General features: G+C 36.0%; 1 protein-coding gene across 2 annotated transcripts in view; it reads right to left on the bottom strand.

The window, feature by feature from the left end:
• Positions 1 to 2052: 2052 nt before the first annotated feature.
• Positions 2053 to 19060, bottom strand: part of frmd6 (FERM domain containing 6) — a 36476-nt gene continuing 19468 nt past the window's right edge. Inside the window, exons 4-15 of one of the 2 annotated variants that reach the window (XR_015504938.2) lie at positions 18474 to 18553; positions 18311 to 18387; positions 16489 to 16675; positions 13897 to 14052; positions 13752 to 13817; positions 13561 to 13629; positions 12225 to 12399; positions 9394 to 9702; positions 8056 to 8178; positions 6595 to 6686; positions 3918 to 4907; positions 2053 to 3776 (exon numbers count right to left, since the gene is read on the bottom strand). Coding sequence is in view for 1 of the 2 variants with exons in the window: in NM_001020816.1 (NP_001018652.1) it covers positions 4581 to 4907; positions 6595 to 6686; positions 8056 to 8178; positions 9394 to 9702; positions 12225 to 12399; positions 13561 to 13629; positions 13752 to 13817; positions 13897 to 14052; positions 16489 to 16675; positions 18311 to 18387; positions 18474 to 18553 (1661 nt within the window). In the remaining variant the exon portion in view is untranslated. 2 annotated transcript variants of the gene reach the window in all.

Here is a 19060-nt window from a genome sequence, read left to right as displayed (position 1 = left end):
TTAGATAGATAAATATGGCCACTGTGTAAATGCACAGTACAGTTACGATCTTATTGCCACATTAGAGGGTTATGATAACATAATATATGACTTCTGTGATTTCCTGAAGATAAAAACCAAAAAATAACACAACTAGAATCACTACAGCAGTCGTCATCGTCTGATCTCATATGAAGCAAGAGATTGTGATGACATATGATGACGTGTGCAGGTGCTGTAGTGCTGTCCCAATTCTTAGGGGTAAATTGTGTAGCCCTTCCAATTACCTCTCGGTTGTAAAGGCCAAGGGGAAGGGGAAAGGGTAGGGGTACAAAAATAGAATTGGGATTGGGCTTTAAACTAGTCCACAAAACAGAATTTTCAAAGAAACTGAGATTAAAAGATCTGTTCCAACTGTCTGTGATCCAACTGCACCTTAAGCAGTAGTAAGTACTACACTTTGTTTTTTTTATAGGATTATGAAATGCTTTTTGAGCTACATAACTCATACCTCCCGGGAGGTGGATGTTAAATCCGGTTTAATTACAGTAATTAGCTATAATGTATTATTGAAGTTAACTTTATGGTGGGTATCCTGTCACATTTTTTACAATTTGATGAGTAAAAACAACGTAACCAAGGGCGTAGAATTGGCATGAATAGAGGGGACGTATCCCCACCATTATCCACCAATTACTGAAATGTCCCTACCAATAATTTAATCGACTTCAAAATAAAATAATGCTCCGTAACACGTGTCAAGTTCACTACGAGTTCATCAACATACTATTAACCAAGGCTGTGCAATTAATCTAAATTCTGTTTTGATTTTGGCCTCCATGAAAATGGAAAACTATTATCGGTATAAAAGTTAAATTGCATCACACACCTCTCCATATTTGTCTACCTTCATACCTCCTTAAAGCTCAACTGCAGCAAAATCATGTTAATTGACTTCTGCAGTATTGGACATGATTGTTATTTGTATTATTAAGTGTTTATTTTATATTATCAAGTACTTTGTTTTTAAAAGTGCGGAACTGAGTTGCTGTTCAATTATGCGCTCTAGGATGTACGCCCCACCAATGTCAAGAGGTAATCTATGCCCTTAAGTGTAACATGTTAAATGCGTGTGTGTGTTTGTGTGAATGTTGTAATGGCATTTGTGTGTTCCTTGTGTTTATGTAAATGTTTTAACAGTATTTGCATGTTGCTCATTAATCTTACAGTGGTATTTGTGACTCTGGGTCTCAGTTTCATCGTGTCATTATTTCGTCCACTTGCAGTCTGTCGTTTTCTGCATTTATCCTGACATCTGACCACGTTTATCCTAATCTGAAGCAAAAGAGTGGGCCGGAAGAACCATCTCATTTTAATTTAAAGGCACAGAGGCCAAAACAGCTACAATTCCATCTGACCAAAAAATTGACGTTTTTAACAGGGAAAATAAACGATCTGATGGGCATTTTAGCCTTAAACTTCACAGACACATTCTGGAGACCAGATCTTGTAAAAAGCCAACATTAGAGCACTTTAATATTTACAAAGAATGATCTTATTCCTACCCAAGGCCTAAACCCAATCACTACCTTACTATTAATAGGGAGCAAGTTAGTAATTTATTGAGCTTAAAGAATTGTACCTTTAAAAAAAAGGTAACTAAAATTTCAATTTCTGTAATTAATAACTTGGTTAATGCAAATTGAAATTGATGAAATTATCTGAACAATTTTTGCTTTAAAATGAATAGAAACAAATACAAAAAAGTGGCACCTGAAATGCCAGTCTTCTTAGATAGCATATAGTCAGAAAAGTGGCTAATTGGTATGATTTTATTCGAATGAAAATGTATGAAAGAAAAGAAAGCGTTAACTCCAACCCCTCCACCAGCACCTCATCAGGGATTGTGCTAAAATTGTACGAAAATGTATAACAACAACTAAAAAAAGAGCTGAATACAAACAAATTAGCCACCAAATCAAAAAGTTATGAATTGCTGCGGGATTGCGCTAGATTTAACACGAGATCTCAAGTCACAAAACTTGGAAAGAGAGAAAAAAAAGACAACTATGATTACAAATGAAGGTACCTTTTATTGCAAACATTTGAGGACTTTGGCACCTGCAAGGCACAGAATACACTTCCATGAGAGTACAGAGTCGAACGGGTCTGCAAAGGAACTGGGGAAAATAATTATTTCACTTTCACATAGGGAACTCCTTTCACAGAAAGGACAAAGTCTAGCTGCAGACACAAAGAGTTAACAGTACGTGGAGCCCAAGTATGATGGGTTATCATCCGACACAAGCGATCGGCCTCCGTGAACTCCAGCAGCAACCAAATTTACTGTTAAGACGGCCATTTCCAACCCACTGTGGCTTTTCAAAGGGGCAGAGAGATGAATGTAAAGACTGATCAGGACATCTATAGGTAATAAAGTCATGCACCTAGGCAAAGAAGAGCAAAACTGCACTCATCTTCTTCATGTTTAGGGTCTACCTTCCTTTAAATGGAGTGTGCACACGCTTTCTTTCTTGCTTAGATGAAAGAATAGAATGTTCCAACCTTTTTTATAAGGTTTCTAATACTGTCTCCCATTAACAGCTTAATACTGACAGGCAACACACCATTAACACACACACACACACACGCAGCAGTCATTTTTTCTATAAAACTACATAATAAAGAAATATTAACTTCCAGTTTGACATAAACAAAGGCAACAGATAGATTAAGATACTGGGAAAGTCTATGGAAGACTTGATTTAGATTTTCTTTTTCCGCCCTTGATCAGGCGGTTTGTGCGCAAACGTCTCTACATCAAGAGAATGAAATTCCATCAGTCTTTCGACACACCCGACACCAGGCCCTCTGATTATGATGCACACATGATTCAGTACCACAATCCCAAAAAGCTCATTAGGTTTAGTGTTATTCTTGGAGACGGGACTGGGGCGTTACGTCGACGAAGCTGCGGGAGTGCAGAAACTTTAGTTTTATATTCAGAAAACCTGCATAGTGAATTCAAGGCACTGAGGGTTTACACACAAACACACACACACACACTTTGGTAAGGCAGCTTTTTTCTTGGTTTTGAGGATTTTTATGATGCAAATTCCCTTGATTTCTTGGTTTTTATATATACAGACGCATACTAAATGATCTTAAAGGGATAGTTAAACCAAAAATGAAAGATTCTGTCATCATTTATTCACTGTCATGTCATTCCAAAACCCAAACCTGTATGATTTGTTTCTTTGTGGAACACAGAAGATATTTAGCAGAGTGTACCTGCTGCTCTTTTCTGTAAACTGAAATTAAAAAGTAACTGGAACTTGTGAAAGTGTTCTTATAGCACATATCACATCAGTGTTAAGTAGCACCTGAAATCCATAAAAGTGCTTATATGGCTTTAAAAGATTTGAAGAATGATATTTTATAAGTTTATCATGAATAAAAATTTGAAATAATAGTCAAGAGTTGATGTCATATTGAATTTAAAGGTATAGTCAACTCAAAATTGTAAATTCATTGTGATAGTTCACCCAAAAATGTCAAATCTGCCATCATTTACTCATCCCTCGCTCGTTCAAAACCTTTTTTGTTTGGCTTCTTTCTTTCTTTCTTTCTTTCTTTCTTTCTTTCTTTCTTTCTTTCTTTCTTTCTTTCTTTCTTCTGTTGAACAAAAAAGAAGGCATTTTGAAAGATGAAGGTAGCAGGTACCCATTGACTTCTATTGGAAAGAAACTTGTAAAAGTTTAAAACTGGTCTCAAACTGGATTTCTGGAGGGCCACAGCTCAGCAGTTTTGCTCCAACCCTGATCAAACACAACTGATCCAACTTATGAAGGTGTTCAAGACTACTAAAGACTATTAAACAGGTGCAAGTTGGTGCTAAACTATGCAGAGCTGTGGCCCTCTAGGAATGAGTTTGAGACCATTGGATTAAAACCACATTACTCTCACAGCGAGAGTAAAGGATGAGGCAATTTTTGAAAGTCATCCTGTGCTCACTCTGCATGTCTTTGCTCTGTAGTACAGAAAAAGAAAAATTTTGAAGAATGTTGACAACTTGAGTTTCAGTTTCCACTTTATGGAAAAACCACACAGGAAATCGACGGAAACCAAACTGTTTGGAAATCAACATTCTTCAAAAAACTTTGTGCTCTGCAGATAAAAATGCCTTAATGTCAATGAAAACAGGAAAGCGATAACGCAGGACCTCATAACTTATGATTTTATACATTCTTTTGTACTAAATTGCTTTTAGATGTTAAAAAAACAAGAATATAATTGTACCCAAATAAACAGTACAGAGTACACACTCATGTTATGTTTTAAAGTGTGTCATAAATGGGCATCTTAAAAGATGATGCCACACAATATTATGTTTATGATAGCTTTTGCATCCTTTTTTTTATTGTAACAGCATTGAAAAATGCAACCGGCACAGCCATCAGAAAATCTCCTTTTGTGTTCCAAAAAGAAAATCAATTTAGGAAGGTCTCTAGAATGACATAAGCATGAGTAGATAATCACACGATTTCCGTATTTTCCCATCCCTTCATTTGTTCTGGGGCACTTTTACAATTCTCTCTGCCTTACACCACAAACTCTGGTTCTGCTTCTGTGGTCAGGTGGCCAGTGGTCAGATCTTCTCGGTCTAGATCCAGAGAGAAATACTTGCTGGTTCTCTTGATGGGGAATGGGTGCTGGTTATTTCGGATGCCAGCGCACTGATCCGCAAGTCCCTGATATCCACAGCCGACCGTTCCGCCGAGGTCTGGCTCGCAGCCGAACGTATAGCTGTGTGCGGTGTCCTGGCAGAGCTCTGCCCACTCCTGACAGTCCCTCTGGAAGAGGCGAACATCATCCAGTGATTGGCTGTGCCGGTCTGTGGAGCTCTGACCCTTCCTGGCCATCGTCGTCTAATGAAACGAGACAAGAAAACACACATCAGCACAGGGGAAATAAAAAAGCTGAATGAAAACATAGAAACCACCCTGGTGAGAAACAAAATAGAGTCAATCATAGAAATTTTAATGGAAACTACATTAGCTTTACTGGACATTATTGGACTGACAATTCTGTAAAACATGTATAAAAATAAATAAATAAATCATTTTAAAAATACGCAAATCCTAATGGAATGTTTAGCAAAACACATTAGAAACTATTGCTGCATGATATTGGATATTGGAACATTTAGTTTGTCTGTTATATATATATTGCAATATAAATAGAATTTCACAACATGACTTATAACTGTTAGATAACATAGCATTTTACAATGATTGGGAGTTTTCTGTCACAATCGTCAGCGATCTAGGATCCTTGCAGATTGCTGGAAAACTTGCACTATCAACCGGACTACAATTCTGCCACTGAAATAATCTACAACTCCCATCATTCCTTGCACTCACAAACCTAGTCCACCTCTACCTTGATTGCAAACACACAGCTGAAGCTTGTGAGGACTGATTACCCAAACTATAAACATCACACGCACGCGCGCGCGCACACACACAAACCTTTGCTGAGTCTTGTTGTTTGTAACATTTCTAAGCGTTATTCTTGTCTTGCCCTTCCGTGTTTTGACCCAGGTTTTGTATATCCTTCCTGTTGTTTTTGCCACCTGCCCTGATCATTTGCCTGCTTTCATCTGTGCTCTTGCATTTCCTGTATACTCCTGTTTGCTCATGTTTTGACCATTCCATGCCTGATTAATCTCTTAAATAAACTGCATATGGATCCTCACCTTCGTTGTCACCCAGTCTCACTGTTACAATCTGCATAAAATACAATACAATTGAACAGATATAAATTAACCTTATGTTTTTTTTTCTGTGGAATCTAACAGCATTAAGGTACAAAAACTCAATAAAAACATAAAATAACACTGCATAGCGTAGATTCTTCGTTGTATAAAGAATTAAATACAATTCATTTAGGTTTATATACCTTTGCAATCTATTAATTTAAGTTTGCTTAAATTTTACACAGTCACAATCACAAAAACACTTCCAAATGAAAATCTTTTGTTCTATTTTTGTTTTAAATTTGTGATGACCCTCCCCAAAAATACCATCACTGTGGTGCTGATTATCAACTATAATTCTAATTTAACAATGCAGATCCTGCGATGTGATTTTTGCAAATTCACACGTTGCAATATCTATGCTGAAGCGATATATTATGCAGCCCTATTAAAAACCATCAAATTCCTCCGGTATTAATGATAAAAATTTCATGGTTTGTAATATTTGAATGGTATTTGTACTGAAATCCATGACAACTTCTGTGATGGTTTTTCTTGTTGATTTTTCAGCAGGTCACCGTCTACACTAACTCTTAGTTAGCCCTGAAATCTCAGAGAGCGTTGAGCTGTACACTCACATGAATACACTGATGAGAAAGAATGCAAAAGTGGTTTGGAGTAGGGTAAGGCTGCCCAAAACAAATACTGTTAAGAGAAGTGGGTTACCAGCACTGTTAAAAGAGATTAAAGGATTAATGGAAAAAAACAATGATACAGCACGAAATGTCCTCGCTTTCACTTCGGCGGTCATGTAAAAGATATAAGGTGTGTGTGTGTGTACATATGTGTAGCTGCACCTGAGGAAGACATTCGATGCTCTGGCCTCTCATTCTCACTACAGTCTCCGATGAGCTGGATGTGGAGGAGCTGACTTCCTTCACCACTAGCCCTGAAAAGTAAGAGCAAACACAAAACACAAGAGGCCATTAAAATAGTCATACGCAAGATATTTGAAAGTTACTAATTAGTAAAAATACCAATACTAGTTTAGTGTGGATTTTGGGCCATTAAAACGGTCCACATTGTACACTTGCACTAAATGAGAGAAATAAAATCCTGAAATGTTTTCCTCCCAAAATCTTGGTTTCTCTATGACTAAAGAAAGTCAGTCATCTACTTGGATGACCCGAGAGTGATCACTGTGCATTATTAACAGGCAAAGAGCAACAAGCTTTTTGTAAAGCATTAAAAAGACCAATTTCTAGCTATTTAAACGTTTTAAAGGCAAAAGTAGAAAAAAAATCTTAAATGTATAACAATTTTTTCCAAAACCTCTGAAATTTTATTTATAAATGTAAATATTGGTACTGTACTCTGGGCCACTCTCAGAAAGAATATGACTGGCAAACTGACTCTAAGTTTGGATTAAAAGGTAAAAAAGTAGGGAAAAGTGCTGATGCCTGTCTGCACAGATGACTTAGTGCTAATTTACACACCTGTCAGCAACAGGCGTTGTTGATACACCTGTCCTGAACCCACTAATTAAAAGGTGTACGCTGTATATTTTAATCTTGGCACTATAGATAAACACACACTTCACCCCTCAAAACATCTATTTAGCACAATCTTAATATATATAACAATATTAAACATTTTAATATGCTAGATATTACAACAACAGTAATTTATTACAATAATACTTTTAATAACTTATTTCTGATAAAACTGATACCATTTCTAATAAACTTTCTAATTTCTTTCATCTTTGCCATGATGACAGTATATAATAATTTACTAGATATTTTTTAAGATAATAGTATTCAGCTTAACGCGCAATCTAAATGCTTGACAAGGTTAATTAGCCAAGTCATTGCATTACGATGGTTTGTTCTGTAGACAATGTATAAAAAAATGTTGCTTAAAGGGACTAATAATATTGTTCTAAAAATGATCTAGCTTTTATTCTAGCTGAAATAAAACAAATAAAACTTTATCCAGAAGAACAAATATTATAGGAAATATTGTGGGAAAATGCTTTGCTAAACATCAGTTGAGAAATATTTGAAAAAGAAATTCACAGGACGGCAAATAATTTTGACTTCCACTGTACATACACACACACACTTCTGTGACTATACTTCAACATCATTAATTCAGTCTTTAATTACCTTCAAATCTAAATCCAATTCCCAAACTATTATGAGGATTTTCAGAAGAACCTTTTGCTATTAAACAAATTCTGTCACTTTTTATTAATTGAATGAATAAATTCAATATTATTGATTTCTAGCTTGTAATAATATATGATACAATCCTACCGGAGCATCCGTTGTTCTGTGCTGACAGCATGTCCTCTGTGATGTGGATGCACAATTCCTGGCTGAGCTCCAAATCATCAAGATCTTCACAACTTTTAGGATCATCAACCAACATCTCGATCTCTAAAGAAACACAAACAAACACAGACTCTCAATGCTGACTGAATGCTACTGCCTTAAAATGAACTTTGTAAATTCAGGAGAATCCTACACTACCTGACAAAAGTCTTGTTGCCTATAAAAGTTTTAGGAACCACAAATAATAACTTTACTTATCGTTGATCATTTGGTATCAGGAGTGGCTAATATGAAAGCCAAATACCTCTAGATTACGCTTATTTTACTAAAATAAAAATATGATCAAGCCTTGATTTTAAATTATGTAATTAGGACAGTAAGGTCTGACTTTGCTTAGACAAAAGTCTTGTCACTTAACTGAAATAATATACAGTATAGAATATAAAGTCATGCTGCAGTGAAAAAAGAATAATTATTATGTGTGACTCCCATGAGCTTGGAGAACTTCATCCATACATCACTGTAATGACTCAAATAACTTATTAATAAAGTCATCTGGAATGGGAAAGAAAGCGTTCTTGCAAGACTCCCTGAGTTCATTAAGGCTCTTTGGATTAATCTTTAATGCCGCCTCCTCCCTCTTACCCCAGACATGCTTAATAATGTTTAAGTCTGGAGACTGGGCTGGCCAATACTGGAGCACTTTCTTTCTCTGCTTTTTAGGAACTTTGATGTGGAGGCTGAAGTATGAGAAGGAGCACTATCCTGCTTAAGAATTTGCGCTCTTCTGTGGTTTGTAATGTAATGGGCAGCACAAATGTCTTGATACCTCAGGCTGTTGATGTTTCCATCCACTCTGCAGATCTCTCGCACACCCCCATACTGAATGCAACCCCAAACCATAATTTTCCTTCAGTAAAACTGAATGATTTTTATGAGAATTTTGGGTTCATGCAGGTTCCAGTAGGTCTTCTGCAGTGTGTGTGATGATTGGGATGTAATTCAAGAGATGATTCATCAGAAAAATCTACCTTCTGCCACTTTTCCAAATGATCAACTAGAAGTCAAGTTATTATTTGTTGCTCTTAAAACTGAAATCGACGACAAGGCTTTTGTCGGGTAGTGTTTGTAGAACTGACATTATACATTTACTATCTATTTCAATTATAAAAATGTATAAGTCGGCACCCCTAACCAGTCAGTCTGTTACAACGTCATCACAACAAGATTTGAAGAATGTACGCACTTAAATCACATCACATTTTTTGTTCATACTGGTATTACCAATATAATAAGTAACACATTCATGCAGTCTCCTACCGTCTTCATCCAGGCAGTGCTCTTTGCTGCTGCTCTCGATGCCAGACGTGTGTGTGCTGGCATGACTGGTGTTGGAAGACGAGTGTGTTCTCAGCGGACGGTGGGGTGTGTTTGTAGGGGTCCGGAAACTGTCTGTGTCGACGCCGGATGTGCGGGAGCTGCCATGACTGGTGGTGGAGTGCCGTGAAAAGGGATTGGGTCGTGATGTGCTTCCCGCACTGCTGCCGCTGGCACGCGAACGCTGCTCCAAATGATCCATGTCCGCCTCCAGAGCATCACTGATATACGACTCCCGGTACTGCTTCTTTTCTGAGAAGACACACACACACACACAAACACACACACACACAGAGATTAATGTCAACCATATGCTCCAAGTCCTTAGTGAAGCAAAACATGAAACTTTTCTCTCTTTTTTTTGTTGCTGTTGTTGTTCAGTTGTTATGGTAGTAGTACAAGCAAAAGAGAGAGAGAGAAAGAAAGAGAGAGAGAGAGAGAGAGAGAGAGAGAGAGAGGTTCTTGCTGTCAAATAGAGATGTTTGTGAAGTCAGTTAATGAATATTTTCATGCTAAATCAATATAAATTTGTGCTGTGAATTAATTAGTACATTTACTTGTAAACAAAATAAGTATATCAGCAAACCAAGTTGCACAAATATAAAACAAAAAATTATTTTCACTCAGAAACAATAGAAAATTTCTTAAATAATTTGAGAAAGCAAAATGAATGCCAACACATCAAATTAAACTAATCCTTAAACATGAAACATTCATGCTCTGAATTAATTTGTAAATTTAATTGCAAATACAGTGACTGTGTCAGCAATACTAGCTGGACATAAATATTATTATTATTATTATTATTATTAGCTCAGAAACAATTACAATTGAAGGTAGCAAATTGAACTAAATGACATTTGAAAATGTAATAGTATTTAATTTTAAAAATGCACTAAAATTAGCTGTTTTATTTACAATTCTACAACTAACAGTATTTTTAGAGTGAACATGTAACTAATAGATGGTCAATTGTTTATTTGGTTTCCGACATATCCTATGCACTCAACTAGCATGTACTTAACCTTATGACACAATATATATATATATATATATATATATATATATATATATATATATATATATATATATATATACACACACACACACACACACACACACATGTATATATATATATATATATATATATATATATATATATATATATATATACACACACACACACACACACACACACACACACACACACATGTATGTATATATATATATATATATATATATATATATATATATATATATATATATATATATATATATATATATATACGTACATACATACATACATACATACATACATGTTGGTGTACTGCAATTACATGTTAACATCTTACATTTAAATAGCACTGGATACACAATTTTAGTGATGATTTGGTTTTATATGGCATCTACATGTGGCAGCGCAGTGGGTAGCACTGTTGCCTCACAGCAAGAAAGTCGCTAGACTGAGCCAGTTGGCATTTGTGTGTGAAGTTTGCATGTTCTCCCCATGTTCGCATAGGTTTCCTCCACATTTCCAAAGACATGCGCTATAAGTGAATTGGGTAAGCCAAATGGTTCTTAGTGTATGTGTGTGAATTAGAGTGTATCTGTGTTTCCTAGTGATGGGTTGCAGCTGGAAGGGCATTCGTAGTGTAAAACATATGCTGGAAAAGTTGGTGTTTCATTCTGCTGTGGCAACCCCAGATTAATAAAGGGACGAAGCCAAAAATCAAATGAATGAATGAATAAACAGCATTTACATGGATTAAGGTAAGTTTTATTGAAAGGTAATGCAGCTCAGATAACCATTTGCAGATGAACATTACTATAATAGCATGTTGATGATAGTAAATAACCTTGGCTCAGCAGTAAATGTTTCAGAACAAAGTGGTTACAGGAAATTTAAAGTCTTGGATGGTTTTAATGTTAGTAAATAGTAGTTAAGTACATATAATATAAATTGTGACCATTAGTTTTAACACCTTGCTTGATTTAAAGGATTGTTTACGCCACAATAAAAATGAATAATTTTCTCAGCCATGAACTATCCAGCAAACAGTCGGAATAGTTTTAATTTTTAATAGAGCTCCTTCCTGCTGTATAATGGTGTTGGGTAGTGGCTTATTTTTCGAAAAATATAAATCCATCATCAAATTAACCTATAATCCGACGGTGGGTTGATGCATATCTTATGAATCAGACCCATGTGTTTTTGTACCAAAAATGTTTATAATTTTGAAATCATAAACTCAAATCACACACGTCCGACCTGCTGCCAAATCCACATCCTCAACATACATGACTCCACACATGATGTAAAATCGCATTCATAGAAAAAAATTTGGTGATAGCAGACGAATGAAGATAACTACATGCTTGTAAATAACTGAAAGTGGAAAATGTCAGAAGATATTGTGTAGCAAGCGATTTAAACAAAATGTGTCTAATCCCAGAACTTCCACTTCAAATGCATCATACACCGTGTCAAGAAATGGGTTAGTTTGACAACAGATTTATAATTATTTCTAAGATATAAGGTATTTTTTTTTAGAACTACTTTGAAAAAATATTTTTTAAAACTACTCAGTGTTTGTCTGAAAGAAAAAAAGTCTTATACACCTAGGATGGCTTGAATGCGGATAAATTATTGGGAAATCTTCATTTATGGGTGAACTATTCCTTTAAAATGGGTATTAACTGTATTTCATGTGCATTATTTCAGCTATTAGCTACTGTATGTTGCAACAAATAAATTTTGCATATTCTCCAAATACCTTCATTTTCCTCCAGCCGCCGCACCTGTTTGAGCACAGGCTGCAGGTTCATGTACAGTCGGTGGCTGTTGCTGAGCAGCTGCAGGAGGTGTCGAGAGCGCAGAGGACAGCCTGTGTAGTAGATCAGCTTCCTGGCAGACGGCAAACCATCAGGGAGAATCTCAAACCTCTTACCCTGTGGAAACAACATGGGTCAACTCTGAAAACTCTATGGGTCTCATTTATAAACACACAAAACAGCGGCTGAAATGTGTGTCAGCCACTTCCCAAACAAAGGTTGTGCTTTATAAAAAATAAACTTTAAGGGAGAATGTGCGCAGTGGTAAGTAAACGCATTTAACCTAAATATTGATTTAATTGAATCATTTAAAGTCATTATAAGAGTCTTAGTCATTAATAAAACAAATTACTTATTCTGGTATACATTTACACTTAGGAAGGTTTCTACAAAAAGTTTCATAAATGAGACCCTATAAGCCTAATAATCCAAATGACACCAAATTATACACAGCCATATCACCCTGGAGCCCGAGACCAGTTACTCGCTGAAGCTAAGCAGTGCTGAGCCTGGTCAGTATCTGGATGGGAGACCACATGGGAAAACTAGGCTGCTGCTGGAAGTGGAGTTAGTGAGGCCAGCAGGGGGAGCTCAACTGTGGTCATTAAAAAACCCATGGCACTTCTCTTAAAGAGTAGAGGTGTGACCCCGGTGTCCTGGTCAAATTCCCTCCATTGGCCCTTACCCATAGTGGCATTCCAATCATACATATCCACCGAATTGACTCTATCACTGTCTCTTTGCTCCACCTATAGCTGGTGTGTGGTGAGCGCACTGGTATCATTGTCCCTTAGGCTGCCGTCGCATCATCCAAGTGGATGCTGCACACTGGTAGTGGTGTGGAGAGATCTTCTTCATGATTGTGAAGTGCTTTGGGTGTATGGCCATACACAATAAATGCACTATATAAATACACACGTTACAATACTTCTATTCCTTTACAGATACAGTTCACCCAATAACGAAAATTGTCTATTATACTGATCCTTTACTTGTTCCATACGGGTTTGAGTATTTTTTTTTTCTGTCAAACACAAAAGAAGATATTTTGAAGAATGTTGTAAACCCGTAACCATTTACTTCCATAGTAGGAAAAAACAAATGCTATAGAAGTCAATGGTTACAGGGTTTAAGCATTCTTCAAAATATCTTCTTTTGTGTTCATCAGTTGTTTAGAACAAGTAAGTGGTTTAGAATAAGTAAATTATGATAGCATTTTTATTTTTGGGTGAACTATCCCTTTAAATTCATACTTCTAAAAAGCACTGTAATACTGACCACAAACACCAGCTTTCCTACATTGGTCCAAGGAAAATCGTACAAGAGTTGCCTGACTGTTCCCACATTCTGGAAAAAAATAAAAATAAAAAGTCATTATAATCAATAACATAAATAATAAATACACAATATGTTATATAAGAGCTGTATTTTTACATTTTCTCTACCAAATAGGTGTTAAAAAAGCATACCTGAAAAATCTGAATCCCACGTAAGGTCAGTCCCAGAGTTAAAGAGGCATCCAGCTCTTTTTTATCCTGACAGAAAGAAAATATCATGTTTTTAAAAACTGTCTGAATGAGCACTCTCCAATACAATGAAAAGTTCTTCTCTGACCTTGTAAAGGCGGTAATAATGAACAGCCACGTCATCCAAGAGCGCTGCTTCCTTTATGTACTTCAGCTGAGCCTCTGATGCTGTACAAGCAAACTGCTCTTTGTGCATGTTGGGAATATGGCGGAGAATATAGTCACATCCTCTCTTTGCGATTACCTACAAAAGATAGAACCTGAATAATGAAACCACACCTTCTGACTGTTATTCTGGATTACTGCATTTATAAAGTATTTAATGGAGACTGGAGCGGTTTAAAGCAGAATAATATATTTTTTCATTTGATTTCTCCTGAATCTGAAGTTTTCACCATCACTATATTCAAAATTGCTGTTTTAATAGCCTTTTTGTATGTAGTTCAGCAAGCAGCAATTTGCACTATTTATTGAACAATTTCAGTTTATCTGTGTTATTTTAGTAGTTTTTATTAATATTTTTCAGGTTTTTGTTTTGTTTAATTATTTGTGCTTTAATATCTTTTCATTTTAATTTGTTTTAATAATTTGTATGGAAATTGTAACAATGTTACGTTTTTGTTGCAAAGAGATGTAATTCACAATATCAGTAAGACATTTGTCATTTTTCCAGCTTTACAGTTTAAATTCCCTAATCAGGGATAAAATAGGAAACACAAATGTCTTCTTGACAGTAACAGAACAACATATCCCATTGCATTATCTTACATCATTCATTCCAAAACTATTTACAGAAAAAAAGAAGTGTGGAAATCATATTTACAGTAAATATATATATATTTTAAAAGTTCTATAGCAATAAGATATTAGGTTGAATGGGAGTAATGTATTCAATCCAATTGGTCCAGACGTCACCACATTATGTAATTCCCTCCATAATGAACTTATTTTTAAAATGCCAATCCAATCTTGCATTTGTGATGGATTAGGTTTATACCAGCATTTAGTAATAGTTTTTTTTTTTACTTGAAGCAAGGATGATTCTATACAAATTACTTGTTTTTCCTTTTTAAAAAAATCCAATGACAACTTACCTAAAATAAGCTGAAATCAACTGAGGTATTTAAGATTTTTTCTAAAATATTGAGACGTGAATGACATGTTTCATATTTTTATGTTTCTATGGTTCATTTATTTAAATTCATTTTTTATTTAAAAGAAAAAAGGAGATACTCTTTTCTAATATAGATATGTTTATATGAATATACACTCACAGGACACTTTATTAGGTACACCTGTCCAACTGCTCATTAATGCAAATTTCTAATCAGCCAATCACATGGAAACAACTAAATGCATTTAGGCATGTAGACATGGTCAAGACTGATCAGCTGCAGTTCAAACCGAGCATCAGAAACTTGAGGCAGATGGGCTACAGCAGCAGAAGACCACACCGGGTGCCATTCCTGTCATCCAAGAACAACACACTGAGGCTACATTTCACATAGGTTCACCAAAATAGGACAATAAAAGATTGGAAAAATGTTGCCTGGTCTGATGAGTATCAATTTCTGCTGTAACATTCAGATGGTAGGGTCAGAATTTGGCATCAACAACATGAAAGCATGGATTCATCCTGCCTTGTTTCAACAGTTCAGGTTGGTGGTGGTGGTGTAATGGTGTGGAGAATATTTTCTTGGCACACTTTGGGCCCATTAGTACCATTTGAGCATTGTGCCATTGCCACAGCCTACACGAGTAATGTTGCTGACCATGCCCATAAAGTGCGAATCATCTCAGACTAGTATCTTGAACATGACAATAAGTTTACTGTACTCAAATGGCCTCCACAATCACTAGAGCTCAATCCAATAGAGCATCTTTGGGATGTGGTGGAATGGGAGATTCGCATCACGAATGTGCAGCCAATAAATCTGCAGCAACTGCATGAAGCCATCATGTCAATACGAAACAAAATCTCTAAAGAATATTTCCAGTACCTTGTTGAATCTATGCCGTGAATAATTGAAGCAGTTCTGAAGGCAAAAGAGGGTCTAACCCGGTACTAGTAAAGTGTAGCTAATAAAGTGGCCGGTGAGTGTGTGCATGCTCATTTAAATCACAAAGTACTGTTTTGTGGTACATTTTACCGGTCAGCTGTGGCAAAATGCTAATTTTTATCACTTATTTTAACAAACCACCATTATGTATATTTTTTGCAGAAGCAACTTGAACTGTTTGAATAAATTAGACAGACATACTGCAGATATAAACATAGTAGTCAGCCTTGGTTAAGGTAATGTCCCTGAACATTTAAAATAAAAAACACTGTGCTGTAATCTGTTCACCAGCTCAGTCTGCATCATCCTGCAGTAAATGTGCATCTCTCTCCATGTGAATCCAGATGATAGCAGAGCACAGCAAGCCTAAAGCTAAAGCACCCACAAGATACTCTTAAAAGCTTCAGACTATTTTTAACCTCAATCCTCTCCATGCACTGATAAATAATTTCCTTCTTATACAAAAAGCTCCGTTAAATGTTGCTGAAGCATTGAAGAACAGCACAGCGTGGGGCATAAAGCACACACACGGAGCGGTGGAAGTGTGTGCACATTTAACAGGCTTGATCAGCGGAATGATTCATCAGGAAGCAGTTTAATGGGGTGCAGCGCAGACTCACCCAGGAGGGAAAATAAGCTTCCGGCTGGAAATAGGCACCAAAGTGTTTGTTCCGTTTGAAGTTTCCCAGGTCAGCCTGAAGTGCGAACGCAGCCAGAAGGAAATAAGCCTCCTCTCTCTGGATGCACTGAGACTGCAGGACCTGCTTCCGCAAGTGCCAGTAATAATAATACCGTGCAACGCGGTCGCTAAAACAGAAATACAACATATTCAATCATCTTCATATTGACATTTTGCATGTACACAATGGACTTAAAAAGTTTGAGGTCTGTTCATCTATTATTCATTACTGAAGTTTCAAAGATTCAAAAATATCAAATATTATTACAAATTAAAACGGATGCTTTTTTATTGTAATACTATTTAAAAAGTGATTTATTCCTTGGGTAATTGACCTTCGCTAAGCCACGCCCAAAAACTGCCACCCACCAATCTTGGCTTAGCAACTGTAGCTACGTGCAGGGGCTCTGTCAAGCTTTCGAGCGAGTGCATATGGATTGTGCAAATCTGATACCCGGTATCCTTAAAGTTTGGACGGGATTGTGGAATTTTTTCCCTTTTCAAAACCAAAAACCCAAGAGGAAAAATGCCAGCGTGGATCAAGCTCTGTGAGGGGCACTAAAGGAGTGGAGCTAAGTTGGTTTTGTTTTGATATTCCTGACACATTCAGGGATAGACAGATAACTAACACACCTCTTACCCTAAACAGATCTAAACTGTGTTTCCTACAAAAACACAAAGCTGGTTATGTTTCACAGCTGTCTTATTCCTTTTTTTTCGCTCGATATTTTGAGTAATGCTCCGTTTAAGCCTTCGAAATCATGATCAGCAATACAACGATTGGCTGACGGCACAGCAGCGTAATGGCATCATCTGATTAATATTCAATTATCCATGTAAACAAAATTACATAAAATTCGTAGTAAACTGTTTGTTAAATATAAGCAATAATTTTACACGTGTTGTGGGCTGCAGACTTTACACATTTTCTTATGTCGAGAGTATTTAGCAAATTATTTTGTTTTACATTTAGAGCGAATTTTTCATTATTATGATAGCCTAGGCCTATTCAAGTTTCTTAATCGGCATGAGAAATAACTGGCTGTTATATACAAAAATGCATTTTGATATCGGTAAAGGTGTCTGCAACATTTGTGAAGCATCAAAATCACCAACATAAAAGCTGTCAATGTGCATGACTGCATAAATTAATATTCCTAAAAAAACAAAACAAAAAAATGAACAGTCTAATAATGTGCATGTACATGTTTGTATCTAAAAAGTCCCTCATGACAGTTTTTGTACTTTTATTTTAGAGTGCAGCTTGCATTAGTTTATTTTTAGATTTGTCAATTTTAAACTTAACTACTACTGAACGAAAATATCAGCATTCGATACATACTTTTAGTATTTGCTTGAACTGACCTGATCTAATCCTGTTTATATGAAATGAGCCTGCTCCTGAGCAGGTTTGAGTTACCAGAACTGTTGCTATGACAACAACTCTCGAATGAGTTTTGACGAACTAAACAATCCTGGATCGTGTCAAATCATCAATAACCAAATCCAGTTAATTGAGTAATCAAAGTACGAAGAACGAACCCCAGATCTTTGTAAGATTATATGACATGGGAAAAAAATCCCCAAAATGGCAATCAGTGGGCAAGGGGAAATAGATATAACCCAAAAAAATTGATGCAGTTTTAAGAATAGTGTCCCAAAAGCAGCTAAGCTTTATACAAGACCAAAACATTTGTGAGTGGCAGCACTGTCACTTTTAATTCTTTTATTGTGTCTTTCGTTTTGATGTGCATGTGTCTCACCTGATAAGTCTGCCATTTTCAACATAATACTGTGCTCTGAAGTGAACAATCATTGGAGGTCCAAACTGGTCAATTCCCTGCAAAATGGCAAGAATTCAGTCGAAATGTAAAAACAACAAACTAACTAAAATTCCACGGAGATCAAAGAGTGCATGTGTGATACCTTGCTGGCTTCCCGTTTCCACTCTTTTGGGCAGTATTTCGACAGTTTCTGTCCCAGTTCCATGTATATGTGTTCATTGTCTAAAAGGAAAAAAAGCACAAAGAACTCATAAGCTTAGGTCTATAATGTTTATCTGTGTAATGGATAATGGGGGAAATTACAAGCATAACTGCGGTAAGTACCGCAAAATAAACCCTGACAGAATGATTAAAACCCCAAATCAAAGCATAAAATTTGATAATAACCAGCAAACCATACATTATTCCACTAGCTACATGGCTACTTTAAAATATATATATATGGACAATGAAAATACAGTTTTAATATTTAATGATCATGATGATTACATTAGAATGAAGACGTAGATGACAAATAAAATATGAATGCATGAGACAATAATCAATACAGTGTAGCATCCTATAATTATATATACAGTCCTCAGCATGAATGAGTACAGCCTCTTTTGAAAATGAACATTTTTATCCATTTATCAGTGATGTGAGTAATTTGATCAATGTATTTTGGTGCATTTAACAAAATAGTTTTATCAAACGGTTATATCCATTAAAATGATATTGATAAGGGTG

Source organism: Danio rerio, chromosome 13 (genome assembly GCF_052040795.2).
Source record: "Danio rerio strain M-AB ecotype USA chromosome 13, GRCz13ab, whole genome shotgun sequence".
Taxonomy (NCBI): Eukaryota; Metazoa; Chordata; class Actinopteri; order Cypriniformes; family Danionidae; genus Danio; species Danio rerio.
The sequence above is the reverse complement of the archived record's forward strand: the minus strand, read 5'-3'. Positions and strand labels throughout refer to the sequence as shown.